This window comes from Notamacropus eugenii, chromosome 2, assembly GCF_028372415.1.
Source record: "Notamacropus eugenii isolate mMacEug1 chromosome 2, mMacEug1.pri_v2, whole genome shotgun sequence".
NCBI lineage: Eukaryota > Metazoa > Chordata > Mammalia > Diprotodontia > Macropodidae > Notamacropus > Notamacropus eugenii.
Window position 1 is genome coordinate 37,108,652 of NC_092873.1, and position 23,959 is coordinate 37,132,610.

At 52.3% G+C, this 23,959-nt stretch overlaps 1 protein-coding gene across 2 annotated transcripts in view; it reads right to left on the minus strand.

Annotated features, from left to right (window-relative positions):
* GIT1 (GIT ArfGAP 1) overlaps nucleotides 1–23,959 on the minus strand; it is a 25,282-nt gene continuing 1,323 nt past the window's right edge. For both annotated transcript variants that reach the window (XM_072639835.1, XM_072639834.1), the window contains exons 2-20: nucleotides 11,339–11,472; nucleotides 10,652–10,764; nucleotides 10,393–10,498; nucleotides 9,816–10,033; nucleotides 9,609–9,703; nucleotides 9,184–9,226; nucleotides 6,720–6,768; nucleotides 6,102–6,174; nucleotides 5,176–5,273; nucleotides 4,651–4,762; nucleotides 4,388–4,521; nucleotides 4,009–4,161; nucleotides 3,631–3,861; nucleotides 3,501–3,554; nucleotides 2,998–3,084; nucleotides 2,790–2,863; nucleotides 2,336–2,518; nucleotides 1,815–1,878; nucleotides 1–1,651 (exon numbers count right to left, since the gene is read on the minus strand). In XM_072639835.1, the coding sequence (XP_072495936.1) occupies nucleotides 1,439–1,651; nucleotides 1,815–1,878; nucleotides 2,336–2,518; nucleotides 2,790–2,863; nucleotides 2,998–3,084; nucleotides 3,501–3,554; nucleotides 3,631–3,861; nucleotides 4,009–4,161; nucleotides 4,388–4,521; nucleotides 4,651–4,762; nucleotides 5,176–5,273; nucleotides 6,102–6,174; nucleotides 6,720–6,768; nucleotides 9,184–9,226; nucleotides 9,609–9,703; nucleotides 9,816–10,033; nucleotides 10,393–10,498; nucleotides 10,652–10,764 (2,100 nt within the window). In that variant the 5' untranslated portion in view covers nucleotides 11,339–11,472 and the 3' untranslated portion in view covers nucleotides 1–1,438. The remainder of the gene's footprint in view (nucleotides 1,652–1,814; nucleotides 1,879–2,335; nucleotides 2,519–2,789; nucleotides 2,864–2,997; nucleotides 3,085–3,500; nucleotides 3,555–3,630; nucleotides 3,862–4,008; nucleotides 4,162–4,387; nucleotides 4,522–4,650; nucleotides 4,763–5,175; nucleotides 5,274–6,101; nucleotides 6,175–6,719; nucleotides 6,769–9,183; nucleotides 9,227–9,608; nucleotides 9,704–9,815; nucleotides 10,034–10,392; nucleotides 10,499–10,651; nucleotides 10,765–11,338; nucleotides 11,473–23,959) is intronic.

Here is a 23,959-nt window from a genome sequence, read left to right on the forward strand (position 1 = left end):
GAATGGTCACTTATTTATTTTTGATACAAATGTACATGACACACATCTGACAGTCAGCCCACCCACCACCACACAGACATGGCCCAGCCCCCAGCCCCAAATGGGGTGAGGAAGGAGAGGAGCTGGAGAGTCCTACCCCTACCAGGACTATATGGCATGCCTCTACAGCCCTGGCAAGGGGCAGGTGCCCAGGGTGGGACCAAGTGCCAAGACTTTTGGTTCCTGTGCCCCATACTGGGCCCTCAGGTTGGTTAGGGGCTTGTGAAGGGACTGAGATGGCAAAGTCTTCGGCCTAGCAGATGAGTTAGGGACCCTGGGGGAGCCAGCCCCAGTATGAGGGTCCTTCACTCTTCTGGTAGGGCAGAGTAATTCCTTCCCAGCACCCATCTACCTCTGGCCTCCCAAGTGAAGTAGGGCAGGGCATTTCAGTTTTAAGGCCACAGCTCCTCTTCACAGAAAAAAGGGGAAGCTGGGGAAGAGGGAGTAAGGTGAAAAGGGGGTAGGGACTGGGGATCGTAGCTGGTACAACCACAGCTCACCAAGGGCAGGGAAGAGGGAGGCTCCAGGGGGGTACTGCCCCCATCTCTTTTCTCATTTCCTTCCCTTCCTTCCCCCCACCCCATCAAAAAAAAAAAAATCCCAAAAGGAGCAGGCCTGCAGGACGGCACTGCCGCCCACTCACTCACACTCAGGCACACAGGGACACTCAGTTACCACAAAGTTAAAATTAAGAAAAACAATTTCCAGTGTTTGCTGCTGGGAGCCCCCAGGCAGGAGCTGAGCCGCCCCCAGAGGCAGGGGCCGTTTGGCATTAGAGAGAGGGCAGCAGAGGGGCTGCTGGCTACAGGAAAAGGGACATCCATGGAGACTATGTACAGGTGGGGGGATGCCCCCCGCTCAGCCCACAAGAGGACTAAACTGGCTCATGGGGGTGGGTGTGCGTGTGTGGGGAGCGGGCCCCAGCGTGGAGTGTCCCTTCCCCCGATCCTTTGCCGAAGGGGCGTAAGGGAGCTGGGGAAGAAGGGGGCTGGGGGACTGAGGGAGCAGTCCTCACATTCTCACCCTCACCCTGGAACTCTGCTAGGGAAAGGTCTTATTTACAATTGGGACGTGGGAGGGGGCTGGGTCCCACTGCTTGGACTCTGTCCCTGAGTCACACCTCACTTCCAGTGGGCAAAGAGTCCCTTGCCACTCTCCTCACCCCCAGGCCTTCCTGGGAGGGGGGAATGGGAGGCTGTTGGACACCAAGGCTCACAGCTTCCCGGCAAGCACACCAGCTCTAAGGGCACTTGTGCCAGCGGCTGCTTGGATGGGGAGGAGTGAGTGTGGAAAGTGGCCCAGCTCCCTTGGTCCGGGAGGTCCCCGGAAGGGGAAGGAGGGGCAGGGAGGGCACCTCTGGGAGGCAGGGGGGTGGGATGGAGTTGCTGGGGAGGCTTGGTCACTGCTTCTTCTCTCGAGTGGTGATGGTCACCAGCTGCTTGGCTGCCTTGGCGATGTCATAGGCGCACTGGATCACCTGCTGCGTGAGCAGCTGGAAGTCCACAGGGGCACCGGGCTCAGGAGGCACCGTCTTACGGCACTCGCTTTGCAGCCTGTACGCGCTGGCATTGAGAAGCCGGAGGGAGCTGCGCACGGGCTCCAGAGAGGGCCTCTGGAGGAAGGAAGGGGATGGGGCACTCAGGGGTTGCTTCTAGAATGCCCACCAATCCAAACCTGGCCCCTGTAGGTTGGCCAGAAAGACCCCTAAAAACGACAGTTAGACAAGCTTCTTCCCCAAGGGACTCCCCTCCCTGCCCACACTCTCTGTCCCCTACCTTGGGGAAGAGGGAGGCCATCTCGGTCACTGCCAAGTGGATCTTCTCTGAGCAGGGCACAAAGCTGAGAGAAGACAGAGAGAGTTCATCCCCAAGAAAGGTGTGTATGTTTGTGAGTATGTGTGTGCATGTGTATTGTGAGTGTAGGTGTATATGTGTTTGTGAGTGTGTGTGTAAATGTGAGTGTGTGAGCATGTGTGTATGTGTATGGTGAGTGTGAGTGTACGTGTGTGTGTGTGTATGTGCTGTATATGTGTTTGACAGTGTACATAAATTTAAGTGTGTGTGTGGTGCGTGTGAGTGTATGTGTATATACATGTGCTTGTGTGTGTATGTGTTGCATATGTGTTTGTGAATGCGTATATAAATGCGAGTGTGTGTGTATGGTGAGTGTGTGTGTAGTTGTGTTTGTGTGTATGTGTGTGTGTGTGATGTTATCACCACTTTTCCCGCTCTTGCCCACAGAATGCCACCTGCATGTGCAGGGTGCCGCCCCAGCCACTGCCCACTCTTCTGGCTACCTATCATGCTTGAACTCCTGGGCAGCTCGCAGTAACTCCTGGATGTTCTTGGTGACCTGTTCCGTTTTCAAGATGACATCCTCTGTGCTGGGTAGGCCAGGGTCCAGCTCTCCATCCAGGCTCTCCAATTCAGGATGAAAATCTTCATCCTTTCCCAGATCCAAGAATCGTTTTCCTTCCAGCCTACAGACAGGACCACCAGTCAGAGTTCCTTGTTCCCGCCTTCCGTACCAACTCCCTTGAGGATTGGATACCCCAACCCCACCTCCTCAGGACCTCATCATCCCTCCACTGCAAGCCCTGGGCCAGATAAGAGGAACCCAGTGCTGGAAGAGACCAGAGAGATCAGAAAGTCTTACAGATGAGGAAATGGAGGGTCACATGAACAGTAAAGGTCAGAGGCAGGATCTAAACCCAGGGCCCCAGGACAGATGGGGACAGTAAGGGTGCTCACCCAAGCAGCGGCTCCCCACTCTGAGTGTTGTCATAGTCACTGTCAGCCCCACTGCCATGGCGAGAGAGTTTGCTCTGGAGGGGACAGGGGAAAGAGTTGTCAGAAATTGCCCTCCCCCCCATCCCTCCATTCTAGGCCCTTGTCCCTCCTCCTCTCCACAGGGTGGAGATGTTGGCCCTTACTGGCAGCACCAGGGCAAATATGTTACCATGTGGCGGCCTCCATCCTGTGAGCCGGACAGCAGCGGGGAGGAAGGCGGGAAAGGTACAGATGAGGCAGAGACTCCCTTGCGGATCTAGAACCCAGCAGCAGAATGAGTTCCTTGATTCCTTATCCCTTCCCACCATCTCCTACCCCCCTTCTTGGCACCACTGCTGGCTCCCAGCTCAAGGTTACGGCTGATGGGACCTTTGACTCCAAGTTCAATCCCTTCATTTTACAGACAAGGAAACTGAGGCCCAGGCAAGCTAAGTGACCTATAGGATGAGAGAGTAAGGGCTGGAAGGGACTTCAGAAGCCTGCCAGCCCAACCCCCTGTTACAGACAAGGAAACTGAGGCCCAGGACAATGAAGGCAGCTTGCCCAGCAGATAATAAACCCCAGAAGGGGGATTTGAACTTGAGTCCTCTGACTACAAAGCTCAGTGGAGAACTCATTATCTCCTTTCAGGCTCTTGGATTTTATATACCTCCAACCCAAGGCACCACTTACCCGGTAGAGGCCCGAAGGGACATGAACAGAGTACACAGAATCATCCTCCAGCTCCTATAGACAGAAACAGTGTTGGCACAAAGGCAGCCTGCCCCGACCCTCCACCACAGGGCATTTCCCAGGCACTCACACTGCCATGGAATGGCTGGAGCCGAGAGGCAAGCTCGTCACTGGGCTGGGCCCCGAAAGGCTTGAGGGCAGAGCCCGGCTCATACATGGAGAAGGCCTGGCGGTCCCGGCGGTGGGCAGCCATGTTGGCACCCCCATGTCCATGCTCTGCTCGCTCACTGGGCACAGGGGCTGGTGGGGCAGGGCCTGACTGCTGCCGGATTTGTGAGTTCTCAGACTGCAGCTTGTGAATCTGGGGACAGGAGGGCAGAGGTCACACACACATGCCCAGGAAGGGCTTTCCTTGGGAGGGGAGGCAGGCAGCCCTTAGCAGGATCTGCTCCTGAGCTGGGACACTGATGACTGGGGATCGGGGGAGCAGGGGCTGTTGTTCCCTGACCTCCCTCTGCAGCCTCCGGAGCTCATCACTCAGGCTACTGTTGACCTTCATCAGCTGCTGCACTTTGGCTTCCGAAGTGGCCAGGGCCTTCTTGAGCTCCAGATACTCCTGCAGAGTAACGGCGCCATCTGACAGGTCTGAGGAGTCCATGCTCTGGGGTGGGGGGGAGAGAAGAGGCTGTCAGCAGGCCCCCCACCCAGACCCTGGGCACCCTCCCCAAAGAGCAGAACCCAGCCAGGAGGGAGGGGCCGTGAAGGGGGAGACCAGAGCTTGGAAGAGCAGCCCCTCCAGGAGGGATCAAGAAGGGGGATGAGGAGAGGGAAAAAGGAGAGGCAATGGTCCCCCAGACTCCTCCCCTCCCCCAGCCCTGGGCACAAACCCTGGCACGGTTGTTGCGGGTGGCGCCTGCACCGCGCAGGGGCTCCTGGTCCGTGTCCTCGTCGGAGGCCACACTGTCGTAATCGTGCTGGTCGTCCAGGTCACTCTGGCTACGCTGGGAGTGGTCAAGGTTGTCTGAAGAGAAAAGGGAAGAGCCTGTGGCAGCGGCTGTGTGGGCTCCATGGGCACCAGCGGTGTGGGGGAAGGGTACTCGATGGGGGACATGCCCCCACCCTCCACCTCCTCTGGCCCTAGCCCTCCCACCTGTCGGGCTGCTCAAGCTCTTGCCCTGCTGTCTCCGCTTGGCCTCGCTGAGGATATCAATGATCAGGGTGGCAAACTCCCGGGCATTGAAGCGGGCAAGCTTCTGTCTCCCCTGCCAGGAGGAGAAAGACTTAGTATGAGTAGAGGTCACCCTTGAGCAGGCTAGATCCTCCAGGATGGGAGTAAGGGAAGTGGGCTGCAGCCCAGTCTCCTCTCCAGACAGAGTGAAAACACGCCCTACTGGGCGGGCCCTTCAAATGCCATGAGAGATGGAGGAAGGGCTCACAGACTGGCACACCCTGCTCCCGGAGGGGAGCCCCACTCTCCTTAAAGCCAAGGTGCCAGCGAAACTGGGCTGGGGAGGCGGCAAGGTTGGCACAGCACTGAGCACAAGTCTGCCAAGTAACGGCTTAGCTCAGGGCTCTAGGGGAGGGGGAGGGGAGAAATGGAAAGCCCAGCCTGAGACGCTTTCCACACCCCAGATCACTGCCCAGCCCCCCTCCCTAGCCCAGTCGACCCCTTCACCTGGTTTCGAGTGGCTGAGTACTCTGGGTTGACTGGGAGGAAAGGGACCGCGCTCCGCTCTGTCACCAGAGTGCTGTGGTTCTGGGTGGCCAGCCACACTGGAGGGAATATGACCGTCAGTCACTGCTGGGGCCAGGATGGGAGCAGGGGAAGGGTGGCAGAGTTGGGCCCCAAAGCCAAGCAAGGCAGAAAAAGATCTGAGCACGGGTGGGGCCGATGGGAGGGTATTTGAGTGGGTGGCTGTCCCTCCTTCCTTCCCTCCCTCTGCCTGCTCCAGCCTAGTATTTGGGTTGGAATGGCTGTGGCTATGAAGGAATGAAGGAATGGGGTGGAGGTGGGGGCGGGGGAAGAGCTAGGGAAGGAGCCAGGGAGAGCAGAGGGAGGCAGGCGGGGAAGGCCAGAAGCCTGGCTGCCTGCCCACCCGCCTCTAACTTCCCTCTCCTGTCCTTGCAGCTGGCCTGGAGCTCCTTGGCTATCTGGAGGCCCTGTTAAGTAGCCCCCAAAGCCATCCCCACCCCTGCAGAGGTCACTTCAAATAGCAGCTGAGGCAGTGGGGCTGGGACGGATCGCCTCCCAGAAATCACATGCAATTAAAAGTATGTTAGCATTGGAGTCCCAGGGCCTGGATTCAAATCCTGGCTTTATTCCTGATTGCTTGTGTGAGCCCGCAGTCTCTTAACCTGTCTGGGTCTCAGTTTCCTCATTTACAATGTGATATGTTATCAATGGCCCCTTTTCTGGCTGTATGTCCATGATCCAATCTGCTGTAAGGCTTAAGTCTTTGGGTCTTAATTTCCTTCTCTAGAAAGATCCCTTTCAGCTTTAACCTCTAACCCTCTGAGCTCTCAAACCCTGGGCACTGGTCTGTCCCTCCCTCTCCTCCTTTACCGCCTCAGTGCCTGAGGCTTCAGAACACACAAACACACCTGCATCGTTCTCTCTCCGATCAACCTCATCATACACGTCCATGGCCAGCTCTTCAAACAGTCGGTTGCTCAGCTGTTGACAAAGAGAGGGCCCCAGACTTGAGGGGCAGAAGGGAGCCCTACCTCCCAACCCAGAGAGCTTAACTAGAAACCTGCCATCGATCAAGGAGGGCAGGGGCTAGACATGGGAAAGCAAACATCCTGCCTACCAGATGTCTTTCCCCGGTCCCCTGCAACCCCACTCTGTCAGACTCCGTGACCCTGCCAGTCCTGCCCTGGCATCTGCCCACTGGGCCTTGGGTAGGGGCTGAATAACTAACTGCTAAGATGGAGGATGGATAAGGGCAAAGAGGGGCATTAGAACCACTGAGGGTAGAAGGAGGGTGTGGGAGCGAATGTACATGGCCAGGGAGGTGGAGATGGTGGAAAAGGAAGGGCTGTGTTTAGACAAGGCCTAGAGAAATAGTTGGGCACAAGAAAGAAGGGGAAAAGGTCAGAAAGAAGAGGGGATGCCCAATTTTGGAGATGGGAGCCCCAGGGGCAGGGAGTGAGGTCAGCAGGGTTGTGGGAGGCAGAGATGGAGAGGACACAGTAGGGCTTGGCCTGGCCACCACTCACTGCTTGGAGTTTCTTTTTTGCTGCCTTTGCCAGCTCCGAGAGGTCCAGGCTTCAAGGTGGAAGGCGGAGGATGGATGTCAGGATGGGAATTAAAAAGAAAGGACAGCCAGGTAAGGCACAGTCAGGTGCCTGCCCCCCTGTTGTTGACTTCCCCCACATGCAGGTGCTTTGGCAGAAGTGTGGGAGGCCAAGACCCTAGGGAAGGGGGAACCCCAAATACTTCCCTCACCCTTCCACCCAGTGCCTTGCAAAATGCCTGGTCTGTGGGCACAATACCTCTGAGACATGCACTTTTGGCGAGATCTAAGTCCAGGGAAAGGCAGCAGAGGAGAGAACAGGATAGAGGCAAGGGTTACCCGAGCTCAGGACCAGAGCTGGAGGGCATCTACTACTGCCATGTCACACACACACACACACACACACACACACACACACACACACACACACACACACACACACACACACACCCTGCTGTGTACTCTCCCCACTCCCAACACAGAGTACAGACCAGAGACAGGAGCAGGGAGTCAGGTGTGGTAGAGAAAGGGGAACCATCAGGGAACCCGTGGACGCTGTCTAGGGCTGCTACAGGGTGCCGTTGTCACCCACTGAGGTCAGTGCCAAGGTGCTCACGTTTGAATGAAAGACTCAAAAGAAAAAAATATACACCCCCTCATGTGATGATAGGGGGTTCTGGGCAAAGATTCCTGTGCCAAGGAAGCCTAGCTGGCAAACGAGGTACCCTGCTCCCCCTCTCAGGATCCGCTGCTGTGGCTAAGATGGGAGGGAAGGCTGCCATTCTGAAAGTAGCCACAAGAGGGCAGGAGCATCCTCCCTGTGGGCTCTGAAGCAGGCCCAGGGAAGATGCCGGGCATCTTGACCACCAACCAGTCTGTGCCTGGTAGGTGGAGAGGAGGCTTCTGGGAGCAAATGGAAAGAACTCCTCGGACGTCAAGGCCTTCTTCTAACACTGGGATGAGACAAAGAGAGCTCAATATGGGGAGAAGTTTCTAGGTCAGGAAGGGATGGGATGGAAAGGCAGAGCTAGAGCTAGCCCCACTCTGTGATAAGATTGTCACGGTGGAGAGGCTGTGAGCTACAAGGGACCCTGAAGGCCAGCTGGTCTGACCCCTTCATGTTACAGAGGAGGAAATGGAGGCCCAGAAAAAGTCACACACAGGTCACAGGCTTACAGATTTAGTGCAGGAATAAATGATGAGGATGATAGCTGGTGTGTATTTAGGGTTTTAGAACTTTATATATGTTAACTCATCAGATCCTCACAACTACCCTTTGAGGGAAGTACCAGTATTATCCCCATTTTACAGATGAGGAAACTGAGGCAAACAGAGGCTAATTGACTTACCTGGTGTCACCCAGCTAATAGAAGTGGATCTGAACACAGGTCTTCTTGACTCCAGCTCTAGCACCATCCACTGTACCAACAAGCTGGGCCCTCAGAGGCTATCTAGCTCAATCTCTTTATTTGATAGATAAAGAAGTTGAGACCCAGGGAGATTAAGTGACTTGTCCAATGTCATTCAGACAGTAATCACGCCCCAAAGGTGGGAACCCAGGTCCTCAGATTCTCCTGCTAGGGCTCTTTCTGCTGTGCCAAGATGCCTCATCTAGGTAACCTAGTCCAATCTTCTCATTTTATCCTAAAGGACTGAAAAAGACTGGGTGATCTGCCCCACGCTGGGAGACACAGCAGAGCTGGACTTGACTTACCTCTTAGGCCACTGCCCAGTAATGACTCAGATTTTTAGAGCATTCTCAGATCTGCATGGCCCTTTATATATATCATCTCCTATACTACATGTCACAGATGATCTATATTATACAGATGGGAGGCAGCTGGGTGGCTCAGTGGATAGAGTGCTAAGATTGAAGTCAGAAGACCCGAGTTCAAATTTAGCCTCAGACACTTACTAGCTGCGTGACCCTGAGCAACTCACTTTACTTCTCTTTGCCTGTTTCTTCAACTGTAAAATGGAGATAATACCTATTTCCCAGGGTTGTTGTGAGAAACACATGAGCTGATAATGGTAAAGTGCTACATAAACGTTAGCTATCGCCACTATTATCCCATTGGATAAGGGTCAGGGAGCTGCCACTATTATACTCATCTCACAGATAAGCAAACTTGCCCACAGGCAGTCACAATGCTCTCTCTGCTCTGGACATACCTGGGGGCTGTAAGGGCCCCTGGACCCAAAATCCATGAAGGGAGCCTGACTTTTACCATCGTGAAATAGATGAATATAACGTGCAGTTATGGCCCAGACTGACCAAGGTCAGGGCCCCAGCTCCTGTTTTCCCTACCTTAGATAATGAATTAAAACCGATGGGTTCTAGTCTATAGGTCTCAATACTTCCCTCCCCCATAAATCCTTTGGAGCTGCTGGGCCTTCTGTGGCAGAGAGTACCCAGCCTCCTCCCAGACAAGGGGGTGTACGCTCACCTGTCAGCCATCTGCGGGATGATATAATGCCCATTCTTGTGATCTGAGCAAAACCAGAAATGCCAAGTCACCAGTGGGGGTAGGGACAGCTGGCCCTGGGTCCCCCTCCTGGACTCCCATCTCTCAGCCCTGGGCCCTAAGCTCTGGGGGACCCAACAGGCCAAGGGGAAGAAGGAGAGGTGAGTCCTGAGGTTGGAGATAAGGAGATAGGGGTAAGGGAAGGGGTATATATGTACCACTCTACTGCCCTCCTCCCACCCCCAACCTTAAGCCCTGCTCCTCCCAGGGAGCCTGGACCCAAGGCAATTTCATAGGAGGTGGTTGCTGGGCAACGCTGCTCCCCAGCTGGCTCTGTTGCTATGGAGCCAGATGCTGGGGTGAGGACCACGGAGGGCATCCCTCAACTTGCACCACCCCAGACTCACCCGGCTTGCGTCCACATAGGTAGAAAGCCAGCCGGTCAGTTAGCTCATATTGGCACTCTACCAGTCTTTCTGCCAGCTCCTGGTGCCCAGCCTGCCTGTAGAGGGGGTATATAGAGAGCATGGCTCAGGGCCAAGCCTCTAGCACTGGCCCACAATCCTCCCTCCCAAATGACCTTTCTGCAGGTCCTTCTGACCCCAAACACTCACCTGGCATAGTCAATAGGGGTTCTTCCGTTGATGTCAGGGGCCCCTGGGTCAGCCCCATATACCACCAGCAGCTCTGCCTGAAGCGTCTGTCCAGCTTTGGCTGCCACGTGCAAAGGGGTTGTGCCCTTCTCGGGATGGAAGAAGTTAGCCTGGGCACCCAGGGACAGCAGGCGCAAACAGGTTTCCAGATTGCCGGTCCTCACACTGGAGTGTAATTGCTACCCAGTGGGAAGACAAAGGATTCAGGGGACTGAGGGTTCTGGACCATCTCTCTACGGCCATCCCCAAGGCAGGACAATCCCGAAGGCAAACCTATTCTGTCCACCCTCAAACAAAGGGCCCCTGGGGAAGGATGAGGAGCCAGGCAAATGTGTCTGTTGGGGGAAGGGAACATGATAATGGGTGAATGGGGACCAGCCACAGGTGTGAGGGAAAACTCAATCCGGGTGCCTCCAAGTACAGAAAGGGGATGGGTAAACTGGATTGACTGACACCCATCTTGCTGAGATTAGCAGGTGCTCCTCAGGGAAGTCCCCCCCTTTATGGAATAAAAGTCCTCAAGCTAGGTCCTCCTCACCTTGCTGAGGTCCTTGGCGGTGACGCCATCATCATCCCGACATGGTAGCTTATGAACAAATGCCAACATCTGGTACTTGGCTCTGATGAATTCGGACTTGATGGGGCTGAGGAGGAAGAGGAAGAGAGAGAGAGTGAGGATGAACCCCACACTCCCAATCCTGCTCCACACCTTCCCTCCTTGGCCAATTCCAGCTTCAGGCCTCCCTCTGCCCATGCTCCCCCCATGCCCCCACCTTCCCCCCAACTCCCATACTCACTGGACTTTGTCCTGAGGGTTGGCCTTTCGACGGCCGCTCTGCACCTGAGCAGGATCCAAAAGGGAATGCTCCCAGATGGAGTTGGCCCCATTGCTGGCAAGGGTATGTACCATCTAGGGTGGGAGAAAAAAAGCTGAGTTAGGCCACTTCCCAGGCTGGCGCTACCTACTGCAGCACGGAATATTGGAAAGGGCACTGATTAGAGGCAAAAGTCCAGTGTTCAAATCCTGCTTATGATGCTTACTGCCATGTGATCGTGGGCTAGTAACAGCCTCCCTCAGCCTCAGTTTCCCCATCCTTAAAATGAAGATTCATCTTCTGTGGTTCTTTTCAGCTCTAAATCTAGGAACCTAAATTCACTTAGCCTATTTGGGCCTCAGTTTCCTCATCTGTAAAGTGAAGAGATTAGACTGAATGGCCCCTGAGGTTTTTTCCAGTTCTATGTTTATGATCCTAAGACTGGACATGCCCAGATGAAGAAGGCCCCAGGAAATAGGTGGGTGGGCCCCATTCATTGGGAATGTTCCTGCAGGGGTAAGGAGTAAGGTCTCTGGCTCCCCTGCTCAGGGGGCATAATCCTTCAAGAACTAAGGGCACACAGCCCAGTGTAGCCCATTCCAGCACCTACCCCATGACTTAACCCTCATGTCCCTTCTCTCTACTTCCCTGCCTCAGAGGGGGCCTTACCTGCAACAAGGTGGGAGGCCAGGAGCTGTGTCGGAGGTGTTTGACAATGGAGATGTGGCGGCCCAGGCTCCGGTGGACACTACAACACTCATCACAGATCAGCACCCCCCGGTTGATGGAGGCCCAGCCAGGATCTGGGGTTTCCAGAAGTGGTATTGACAGGGGAAAAAGTCAAGAGAAGGAAAGAAAGAACTGATCCCAAGAGCCCAGGCTCCCTTCTTCCACCATCCTGGGCCACAGACACCCAAACACTATCCTTGCAGTCCCCTGGTGGCCCCAGGCTGGACTGTCAATCAACCATCATCTATGAAAGGCCTAGTATTCAGGGTTTTTTAAAACTGTCCACTCTGGACCCCTTCAGCACTTCTTAAACTGCGGGTCAAGACCCCTTCAGTTAAAGAAGCGCTGGCCATGGTGATGTGGTAGACAGAGTGAGAGTTCACAGCCAGGATGACCGGAGATCCAAGCCCACCTGGGACGTGTACTGGTTGTTTAACCACAGCCTATACTCCCAACCCCTTAGTGCTCCAAGCACCTCTGCCTTCAGAGGGTGTTCTCTCTGAGCTCTTGGGATGGGAGTTCTCTATACCAAAGAAATTACAGACAAATTAGAGACAAACAGCAAAAACAAAACCACTCTGCCTTCAAGCTTACAATGTGCATGTCAATATAAAATATACACAATATATTCATTGTGCGTTTATAATAAAGGAATTATTGGGAGAGGGGAGCCACAATGGGACAGTGAATTAAGAAAGATCCTTAGGAAGGAGGGCTGGTGTTTTAGCCAGGGATATTTTGAGCTGGGCTTTGAGCGGGAGCCCGTTCCTTCCCTATCTTATCAACAGGAGCTCACAATGATCCCTGTTTCCAGACCCCAGCTCTTTCTTCTTCTCTGCCCCACCCTCCTTGGAATTTATCAATTCTCTCACCCAGGAGTGACTGAAGTAAAGATGTGGGTGCAACGGGCACCTAGGCAAGCCCTTCCTCCCCCGACATCCCTGCTGCCTTGGCGCTTCCTACACTGCCTGGCACACAGTAGGATCTTAAAAAATGTTTACTGATTGACTGGACTGATCTCAGAAGTGACTGAGGTCCCCCTTCCCAGTACCTAGCTAATGCTAATTCTTTGAGCTAACCTCCTGGTGGTATCCTATCCGTGGCATCTTTGCCTTGCCCTGAGCCAGTGGTAGTCCCTCTTTTTAACTGAGCAGCAGCATGTGGCAAAAGAGAGAATCCTGGATAGGAAGTCGGGAACCCTGGGTTTCTAGCTCTGGCTCAGCCCCTCCCCCATGGCTTCCTCCTCTGAAATAAAAAGGGGGCTGGTGCTGACGGATCTGAAGGTCCCTCCCTTCCAGCTCTGGCATCATAGGAGAGAAGCCCCCCACTTCCCTCTCTCACTAGTTCCCACAGGCCTCTGGGACCTTTCCTGAACTCTCCTAAGTGAAATGATTAATTAATGCCAATGAACATCCTCCAAAGTAAGGCCAGAGTCCATCCACTTAGCGAGTCTACTCAGCATCCCCCTTTCCTCTTCTTAGTGGTCTCAGGGGGCTTCTTCAGGAGAGCTGAGGAAGGAGGGAGCCAACAATCTTGCTACCCGGTCATCCCCTTCCTGCCCCACCCCTGTCAGAGTCCCAAAGGGTAAGGAGAGCTCTCTCCTAGAAGCATCCCTACCTCACCCAGCACACCCTCCTGACCCCACACCAGAGCAACGCCCCAAAATGGAGCTGGCAATTTTGGTGAGGCACACCTTCCATTTTCCCCAATGTTTTATTAATGTCTTTTGTTTTTTTTATGTCAGTCATTTCCGGACATTCTCTTTCCCCACCCTCACCTTCAGTGAGCCTTTCCTAGTAAAAAAAAAAACACAATTAAGTAAACCCATAGCAACCACATCTCACAACATATACAGTGTTCTCTACCCTGTTCTCCAAGGAAAAGAGAGGGATCCCTTTCCAGGAATGGGACTGGGACATGAATTGAGGGGTCTTGATATTTCTGGGGAACCCACAGAGAGCAACAGCAACTGTGGCAAACAGGCCCTCCACTCCCCCACCCCTGGTATCAGTTGGTGTGCTTTAACCAAGGTGGATCGCTCCTGTAGGCCAGGAGGCCTGGGAACCAGGGAGGGCTCCTGCTCAGGAGGGTTGGGGGGGGTGGGCGGTCACACCACTGGACTGGTAGATAGGTCACACACAGATCTCACGCTCCTCCCTTCCTTTTTCTCAGGAACAGGCATGAAGCTGTCACCTCACCTCCAGCGTATCCCTCTGCAATGCCAAGTTCTGAGGCACCAGCTTCCCCTCTCCCACCAGGCCTTGCCCCACCCCCTCTACACACTCCCACATCTTGGGGCATGCTCTGAGTCTCTGTGGCATTTGGAAATTATGAAAGAATTGGTACAAATCTGGGGCTTACCATCTATGATTCTTACTATCTGTGTGATTTTGGGCAAGGCCTACCCGTGCCTCAGTTTCCTCATCTGTCAAATGAGTTGGACTAGATGGTCTCTGAGGTCCTTTTCCACGGTCCTTTTCCACTCTAGGATGCTATGACCTGCTTCAGAATCCAGAGGGTTACACAGCCTGGGTGCCAAGTCTAGTCTCACCCAGGGCACAAACCACACCAATGCCTTTGGTTTCTAAAGCAGGATCCCACTGGACTGGGAAGTAGGTTAATCAGAGACACACTTCTTATCCTAGGGGTAGCCCCTCGTGTCAGAGAAGTGTCCCTAGGGCCAGCAAGCAGCATGGAGTGGCAGAATACTGGGCTTGAAGTTGAGAGGCCTTGGGTTCAAATCTTATCTCAAACACTAAGTCTCATGCCTGGGTAAGTTGAAACCCCTGAGCCTCAGTTCCTTATCCATAAAATGGCCTCTTCCACTTCTATGTTTCTTTTCCCTGTGACCTCCTGCCCACACTCCTACACCCCAGAGAGTTCAAGGGTCTCCACTGAAGAAGGAAAACAAAAGGAGATAATGACAGCTGAATGAGTCATGTTGTGCGTTGCAGTGTCAGGCACTGTGATCAGCTCTGGGTGCACAATCAGCCAATGAGCATTTAGTAAAGACCTACTGTGTGCCAGGCACACAGTATAGGGTGGGCAAGGGGAATATAAAGTCCCACATAAAATAGTCCCCATCCTCAAGGAGTTTATGCTCTTATCAGGGGAGCCCAGTCCAACCTATAGAGTTTCAAATCCTTTACCCAGTTCGTGGGTATCTATGCCATTGGGAGTTGGCAGGAAACGACCCCTTGTGTGGGGTCCTGGGTGGAAGTCATGGTATCACCCAGCTTTCTCCTTATTGCCTCTCTCAGCTCTCCAGGCCCCAGAGGACCAGCTTGGAGATACGGTTTAGGATGGGCAAGGAGAACATGCTGGTTTGGGGCTGGAGGGTGGGGAGTGATGATGTCTCAGAGAAGGCTGGAATGGGGGACCCCTTCTGTGGTCCAGGCCTACCCACACACTCCTGGAAAAAGGCAGTAAGGACAGTTCACACTCCAGAATTGAGAAGCCTTCCATAATCTCTCATTTGACTTTAGCCATGATACCCCCTCTCCATTTATCTCTTCCTCCCGCTCAGGAACCTCTGAGACCCCTCCCAGGGGTGGAGGCCCAGGATGTAAACCTACCAGGGATCTGAGGGGTTCCCCAGGGGTCGTGTTGAATGGAGGGGTGGGGCAGCCAGGGTTGGGGTTGGGGGTATCCCCTACTTCCCTTTCCAAGGAAGGCCCCCACCCCCAGACCCTGAGGGAGTGGGGGGTAGGGCCAGCTGCACTGAACACAAGCCGAGAAAAGGTCACAGGGGAGAAAGCCACTATTGTGTGCCTGCCCAGAGTAGAGGCAATGTCTCTCTTGTCCCCTCTCCCCCTCCCTGCTCAGGGTCACCCAACTCTGCTCCCTGCCCCTCCCCCAGGCAGCGAGCCAATGCCCTCCCTGCACAGATGCCCAGCAGGGGAGGCTGCATCCTGTCCTTTCTTCCTCTGATTCACTCAGCTCTGAGTGGCTTGGTTACGGCCTCAGTCCTTCTGCATCTCAATGGGATAACTATCCAGAAGACAGCAGAACCAGGGAACTGGCGGGAAGGGGGGACAGTAGCTTCCATAGGAAGAGGCTTCTATGTTAGAAAGACCTGGGTTTGAGTCTTGGTTCAGACACCTACTGGCCGTGTGACCCTGGTCATCCCTAACCTCTTACTGTTGAAAGATGCTTTGGCAGGGAAAATTACAGCCCTATTCAGATGGAAAAGCAAAACCAAGAACCCCATACTAACGAATCAGCCCTCACATCTCTCATTCAGATGCTCTAGGATCAAAGGAGCATAGATTTAGAGTCAGGTGGCATCTTGGAGCTCATTAAAGTCCAACAGCCTCTTTTTACAGAAAAGAAAACTGTAGGGAAGTGAAGTAATTTGCCCAGGCTAAACAGTACAGCTGAGACTCGAACTCAGGTCATCACGTAGTAGGGTGTGAACCTGGCTTTTTCTGACTCCCAGTTCAATGCTTTCTGTTTCTTCATGCTGCCAAATGAAGGCACGTGTTAACATCTCCACTTTACAGATGAGAAAACGGACACTTGGAGAGGTGAAGTGGATTTTTAGGCCTTCATGACCCTTAAATCTATCACACAATTTCCAAGCAAGCTCCACAACTTCTCCAAAGCCTCGTTTCTTTCATCTGTAAAATGGGGATAAAGTATGTCAGGTAAAAATCTTAGAACACAATTAGAAACATAGCTGTTATCACTAGGGCTTTTGTTTTTCCCTTGGCCAAATCCCCCATCCTGTAGGACAGCAACAAGACAGGAGAGGGGGGGAAGCATTGGGAGGCAGGGAGGCACACTGGCATGATCTGGGTTCAATCTCTCCTCTCACTTCCTGCCATAGGCCCTTGGACAAGTGAGTTCATCTGTGAAAAACCTACTGACTCCTCCACCCATCGGAAGGAGACAGAGCAGGCCCCTGATGCCGCAGGGATGGCCAAAGAGCAACCCCCAAAACGCTAGGCCAGGGGATCTCAAAGCACTTTCCAGATACACAATACACCAAAGGTTCAAACTCATTTTCACGTCTGATAGCATGGTGAAGCCTATGGAAGCCCTTCTCAGAAGCAGGACTTTAAATATATAATGTGTAATACACAGGATTACAAAGGAAGTCAATGACTTTGTAGTACAGTGAGCAAAATAATGAATAAAACAAGGTCACAGACCTTAGGTCTTAGACCCTGAAGGAGAGGAGGCCTGACTGACTGGGACCCCAGAGCTGTGTTTCCTTGGCTTCCCTTGGTCCCCTCCATTTTCTATTCCCCCTACTTTTTCTCTCCTCTTCCCTCTGTCCCTCCTCACCTCCCTTCTCCTCCATCTCTCTCCCCCTTTCTCCCCTCTTTTACAAAGTTTCCTTATGCAGATTGGGAAATAGGAAGTGTCTTGTCCTGTCAGAAACCTGGCTGTCGAGGGGAATGCCTGAAGAGGCAGTAGGGGTCGCCCAGAACTGGGGCACTCTCTGCTGACCCCGGCAGGATGGAGCTCGGTTAGACCTAAGGAAGAATTGAGCCTCAAAGATGGAGAGCAGGTGGCGTGTAGCTCTGTAGTTGGAAGGGAGCTCAGAGGCCTGTCAGCCCAACTTCCTCATTTTACAGATGGGGAAACTGAGGCCTGGGGACGTTAGGTGACTTGTCCAAGGTCACAATGGCAATAAGCCACATCCTCTGGCTTTGGAGCCAGACACTCCTCTTTCCGCCACTCCTCCACATCTTAGGGACAATAGGATATGGACTATCTTTTTACTCCCTTTCTTTCTGAGCTGGGTTAGAGTCTAGACTACTTGGAGACTAGGCAAACTTCAACATTCAGGGTGGGGAGGCAGAAAGAGTCTTCATTCAGGGTCAAAAGAGTCAGGGGTGCAGTTCTTGCCTGCCACTAAATTGCTGGGTGACAGAGCAGAGCACTTGACCCCTCTGGGTCTGTTTACTTCTTGGTAGAATGAGGGGGCTGGTCAAGATTTTCATTAGAGGTCCCCTGCCTGATCCCACACTCTGTGTAGGCCCGGAGTTAAGAAGGTCTGAGTTTTAATGCAGCCTCAGGCACTTATCAGCTGTGTGACCCTGGGAAAGTCATTTAACCTCTGTCTGCCTCAGTTTACTCATCCGTAAAATGGGGACAGTAATAGACCTACCTCTTGGAGATGTTAAGGGGATCAAATGAGATATTCTTGGTAAGGTGCTGTCTTAATAAATGCTTACTTTTTCTTTTCTTTCATCCAGGACAATGTATCCCAGGGACGCAACAACTGAAGTACCAGGGGGTGGGGGGTGCAGAGAAGATAGGGTGGGAGGGGGCAGGTGGGGTGGGCTGGGTGTGGCTGAACCCTCTCTAAAAGCTGTCTGGGTCAGGGGCCAGCCACCAGCCTATTCTCAGGAAACTGAGCATGACTGTCAGAGTTCCTCTGTGGCGGCCTTCCGGAAAACCAGGGTCTCAGCCTCAGGATTACTACCTGGATCTGTCGAGGCCTGGATCAGCCACTGAGAGCTGGAGGGGACCCCCAGAGGCCAACTAGACATTTTACAGATGAGAAAACTGAGGGCTCAAGAAGAGAATGGCCTGCTCACAGTGAACATCATGGGTAGGTGGGACTGACTGCAAAGACATCCATTCTGTTCTCCATAATCACAGGGATGCTACCAGTCACATGTGAATGGCTGAGAAACGTGTCCAGCACCTACCTCCCACTGCCATTCACACACACACACACACACACACACACACACACACACACACACACACACACACAAGCAAAGAATGCTAGGGGTAAGAAGGTTTAGCTTTGGTTTCCAGGTGACCTTGGGGACCTCAGTGCCCATAGGTGACACCCCGTCCCTTCCCCTTCTCAGCACTCCTAATACTTGACAATGCAGCCCAGAGAATGGCAAAACTGGCTGGCATCAATGCCAACCCATCTGGGCTCTCTGGCCATGGCATTGGGCCAAGATGACTGATGGTCTCATCCCCTGGCCCCTGAACCCCAACAGCAAGGAGCAGCAACGTGGAGCTGGGAGGCTCAAAATAAGCCCCTCCACCCAAAGCACACCCCAGATAGGAAAAGGAACCAGGAGGGAAGATTTGGGTCCTGACTGAGTATAGCCTCTACTTCAGTTTCTTCAAGCCAATTAAAGAGGGTAGGGTGGAAAGTCAAGAGCAGACTGTGTCCAAGAGAGGGCATTTCCCAAATCCCCTGAGAATTCTTGTCCCCAATCTACTTTCTGCTTCACATTAACACTAGGTGACCTATCGCTCCAGTAGGGGATAGGGGTGGGCAGAGGTATGGGTGGACCAGTACATAAGGTGCCTTGGAGGCACTGGGGCCCATCCAGGGTCTGGAGGTCCATGATGGGGGAGGGATGGGGCAAAACAATAAACACTGGCTACAAGCACTCTGACTAAGGGACTCAGGGTGACTGGAGGAGTTCTCTTCGGTCCTTCTCGTCCTCTCAGCAAAAGCTGATGGGGGGAGGGGGACTGAACAGGGGGACATAGCCTCAGGACTGAACAATGGACGCTAGGCGGAAGTCCTGGTCTGAGTTCATTGTTTGACAGTTCAGTTCTTTCCAAGCAACAGAGATGCACAGACACCCAGACACCCAGACACCCAGACACACACACACACACACACACACACACACACACACACACACACACACACCTTTAGTGCCCCCCTAGCTCCTGTCTCCAACTCACCTCTCTCATCTCACCTACCCTGGAACCCAAAGCCTCTAGCCCAGGAAAAATTCAAGAGGGTGAATCTGGGATAATAACTGGTATTCTGGGTTCTGAAAATGGTCTGTGTGTTAGTAACAGTAAATACTGCATTTTGAGGTTTTCATTGGGGGTTCCACATTTAGCCTCTCTGCAAATCAACATTTCCCTCTGAGTGAAGTGACTTGCCCAAGATCATACAGCAGAATGTAGGGGTGTGTGTATACACATACACACACACACATTATATGTATGTATGTATATAAAAGGGACAGAAAGGGAAGGAATTTTGAGTGGAAATCTGGGAGAACAGATAGTACCATTCCCCAGGACACCCCCACTATCCTGTCCTGTTCCCCCTCCCCTCATTATCCTGTTCTGTCCCCCAGACTAAGCACTCACCTGAGTCACTGAATGGGGGAGGGGTCATTGGGCTTTTTTAGTCAGGACAGGGTTCAGGCTCCTGGGTGTGGGCAAGCTAGTGAGCAGGGGAAGGGAAAAGGGTGGAAACATGGAAACCGGATACTGAGTGCAGAAAGGGGTAGGGTCATTTACTGGGGTGTATTTATTAACCACATTCTCCTCCTGAAAACAAAGGGGGAGGGGGAGGTTGCAACAAAAGTTTATATTCCAAGAGCTGAATTCCAAACCTCAGTTTCCCTTTCCTGAGTAAAGAGAACAGGAAAGAAAGGGCCACAAGATTCTAGCCACTGCCAACTAGTATGCCTGGCCATGGGCACTTTCCCCATGGCTAAAAGAGCAGGCAAAAACTGGGCAGAGCCAGCTTGCTTTCCTAAGTGGTCCATGCCAGGACAGTTGGTCTTGGGAGGGTATCAGTATCAGAGGGGGCTTCAACCCTCCCCAAGGCAGACCTGAGTCAGGCTGTGGGAGTAGGGAGCCAGAGAAGCAGATGGTTACAGGAGGACACGGGGGCGAACAGCAGGGGCTGGGGTGAAGGGGGGGCGAGCCAGAGCCAGGCATGTGGCCGATCCCAGCTTGCTGAAGCATGTGACCAGAGAATGGGCAGCAGTTTTGGCCTTGGTGATTCCAAAGAGCTGGCCAGTGCCATCCTCAGTCAGAGCCAAGTCCTATCTTAGAGTGGCATCAAGAAAGAAAGGAAAAGAGGGGCAAGGCACACTTTGCCTCCAGGCCATTCCCCTGCCCATCTCCAGGGCACCCCAAGGACGGATGTGGGCACAGATGGCTCCCAAAGAGGTGGCACGGCAGCTATGCCATGTCCAGCTGCCCAGGTTGGCACTGACGCCTATGCGCTCTGGTGCCCTTCAGGGGAATATGGGACAAAAGCAGGGCCCCTCTGTGGAGAAAGGGGACAACTGCTTGCCACCTTCTCATCCACTCATGTCATTCATTGTATCATTCTGATGTCTGCCCTGCTACCATTTCCACTCATCTCCCTTAAGCCAAGGCTACGGGGCACCCTCTCTAGGGGGAAGGGAAAGAAACCAGGGGCAGGAGGAGGGGAATCACTGCCCTCAGTAATTAAAGAAGGTAAGGATGAGAGGTTCTGAAGGGGAGGGATGCAAGGAGGTGTTACCTGTAACCTGAGAAAGTAAGATTCTGCCAAGATGTTCAGGAGGTAGGATATTGTTAGACTAGGGATTGTAGTCAGAACTGACCATAAACATCTAGTCTGATTCTCCTCATTTAAAGTAGGGGAAACTGAGGCTCAATGAAGTGAAGAAACTGGACTGAGCTAATTCAAGGCTGGGCTTCAGATCTTCAAATAATCATAAGGCAATCTTCTGGAAGCTTTTAAGTGCTACACACAAGTGCATCTGTTATCACTCTAAAACTGTGTAATACTGAATAACGTCTGTATGCAGAGTGCTTGAGTTTTTGAAACATTTCATAAATTTCTCTCATTTGAGTCTTATGACTCACTCTGTGAGGTTCTTAGTACAGGTATTTTAATCTCCATTTTACAGAAATGGAAACTAAGGCTCCAAAACAGCAAGGAACTTGGGTCTAGATCCTCGGACTCCAAAGCCAGAGCTCTTTCCATTTCCCCAAAAACCCCTCTTCCTTCCCCAATAGCTACCATGGGGACCATATGGACCTCTCACACATCAGGACCGACCTGTGACCACCAAGGCATAGGCCAACTGGACCCAACTCAGCAGCCAGGCTAGAGAGGAAAGAGAGGGAACATTGGAGCAGCACCCCCTGGGACCAGAGATGACAAAGATAGGCTTCACTTTCTGCTCAGGGTGCCAGTGACGCTCTAGTTGTACCTCACCCTCAGAGTACCATCTCTTCTTTCCTCTATCAAAGAGGAATGTCCAAGGTGAGCAACCACTGGTGCCCCCAAACACAGAAGGGCAGTGACTTTATTATGACCCATTCTATGGAGAGTTGAGAAGTGTGAAAACACAAGTGTTAACAAGTAATCAGGTACCACAATTCACCATTCATAGGATCCTAGACCTAGATCGTCTGATCCACTCCCCTCACTGCAGAGAAGCAAACCGAGACCTCGAAGCTAATAAAGTAAGAGCTGATATTTGAACGTATACATTGGAATCCTGGTTGGTGCAGTGGATAGACAGGTGGGTCTGGAGTCAGGAAGACCTGAGTTCAAATCTGCCTTCAGATACCAGGCAGGTCATTTCACATATTTGCCTCAATTTCCTCAACTGTAAATGAGGATAATAAAAGCACCTACTCCCCAGAATTGTGTGAGGATCTAAATAATTATAAATGACTTAGCACAGCACACCTAATAAATGTTAGCCATAGTCATCATCACCACCACCATTTATCATGATCAAATGCCTCCAAGGCAGCATTCTTGTTCCACTTTCCAAATAAAACCCTCCAAACACTATACTAAAAATACCCAAGGCCATGGAAAATGGGAGATCCAAGGCATGAGTTAAATATTCAAATGGCCAGTGGGCGACCACAGAGAGTCAAGAAAAGAAAATGAATGAAACTCACTACCTGAGTGACCTTGAGCACTGAAGCTCCCTGGGTCCCTGGTTTCTCATCTGTAAAATGAGGGGATTAAACAGCTTTTGAGGTCCCTTCTAGCTCAGGACATCTTTGGTTCTCTGACAGGATGATGATGTCCCACTAATCCCAGAAACAGAGAAGCACTAAGATCAGAGGACTGAAAGTTCTCACATCCAACCCTTCCTTCTGTAAGTGACTGCCTAGCCCAAGGGCCCAAACAGGGCACTTAGCAGGGCTGGAATGCATTTGGACTCCAAATCCCCTAATCCAACATCCTAGAGGAGTCTTCTTTGAGGGCAGCCATGTGGTGCATCTGTGAAGGGGATGGATAGGACCCAGGCCAGGATTCCAACTAGACTTTAACTCTGCCTGAACAACTCAGGAAGTTTGTCTTCCTCAGGGGTCTGCTACAGCCACTGATGAGGAGCCCTCGCACGTTCTACCAGTCTTGGTCACCTTTCTTCCACTCAGAGTAGGATGCTAATCACTACTGATGAGAGCTCGAGAGTTTACAAAGCTCTTTCCAGGCATCATTCCATACCAATGCCAGTTTCCAAGTCTTTGTACAGATGTCCCCCATGCCTGAAATGCACTCTCTCCTCACCTTTAAGCATCTTTAATTTCCTTAACTTCCTTCAAAGATCTGCTAAAATGTCATGCTACTTTCTCCACAGGAGTCCTTCCTATGGAGAAAAGGAAATCCCTTCAGTTGCTAATGTCCTTTCTGAAGTCACTTTGTAAATATTTATATGATTTCCTTATAGAACATAGGATCCTTGAAGGCAGGGCCTGTTTCAGGACTTGGGTTTTTGGGTTTTTGTCTTTATGTTTCTAGCACCTGGATCACACAGTAGGTGATTAATTAATGCTTGGTAATTATCTCACTTGAGTCTAACAGCTCAGCAAGGTGGGGACTACCAAGCATTAACAGCACATCTTAATAGAGAAGGAAATTGAGGTTCTGAGAGACCGACACGACTAAGGTTAGAATTAGTGCCTACAACAGAACTTAAAGTGTTTTTCAGACTCTAAACCTAGGCTTCTATTAACTATGCCAGATGAGCAAGGTAGAGGAGGGGCCCTGAGGGCATAGTCCTATGCCAACCTGGGGATATCTCATCCAACAAAGAGGCTAACCTTCTGACACTAATGGGGTCAACTGAGGGTCACAAAACTGGGCATCCACAGAGATACCACCACCAACTTCCTCTATCCCCTCACTGGGTACTCACAGGGCACTAGAAAGCTTGTTCTGATGTCCCTCATCCCTATCTCAAAATGATCATTGGAGCTGACACTAACACTGGAGACTCCCTGTGAAGGGGGAGTAAGCCCCCAGATAAGCCTCCCCAGATCCTTTCTGCCAGCCTAGAGAGGGCACACTGGGGCACCAGCTGCCCACATGCCTTCTGGGGTTCTCTGGAAACTCTGCAAATTGATCTGTAACCCAGAACCTAAGTGGGAATTTGGGGAGGTGGGCAGTACAAACCTATCTCCCTCCCAAATGAATGAAGCCAGAGTTAAGGTGGAGGAATCACAGTGACTCTGTAGTCATCCAATTTTCTTCATTTTACAGATGAAGGAACTGAGGCCCAGAAAGGTTACCTATGACCATTAGGACTCCACTACCCCTTGCCCCAACAGGCTGCTCAGATCTGAAGAGCCCCTTCTGCCTCCGGAGTCCACCCCTTCCACCAGAAGGAAACTGCTCCTCTGGTCTGTCCCCTCATTTCCTCCCTGGGGCCAAAGTAGGTAGAGATGTGCAACTCCCACATGGAAAAGAACTCCACTCTTCTGGGGAGAAGGGGAAATGCCAGTCAACATGGAATCAGAGGCAGGGGGTGGAGGCAGCTGACTCTCAGACCCTAGGCTAGGTCTCCCTGGCATAGAGCA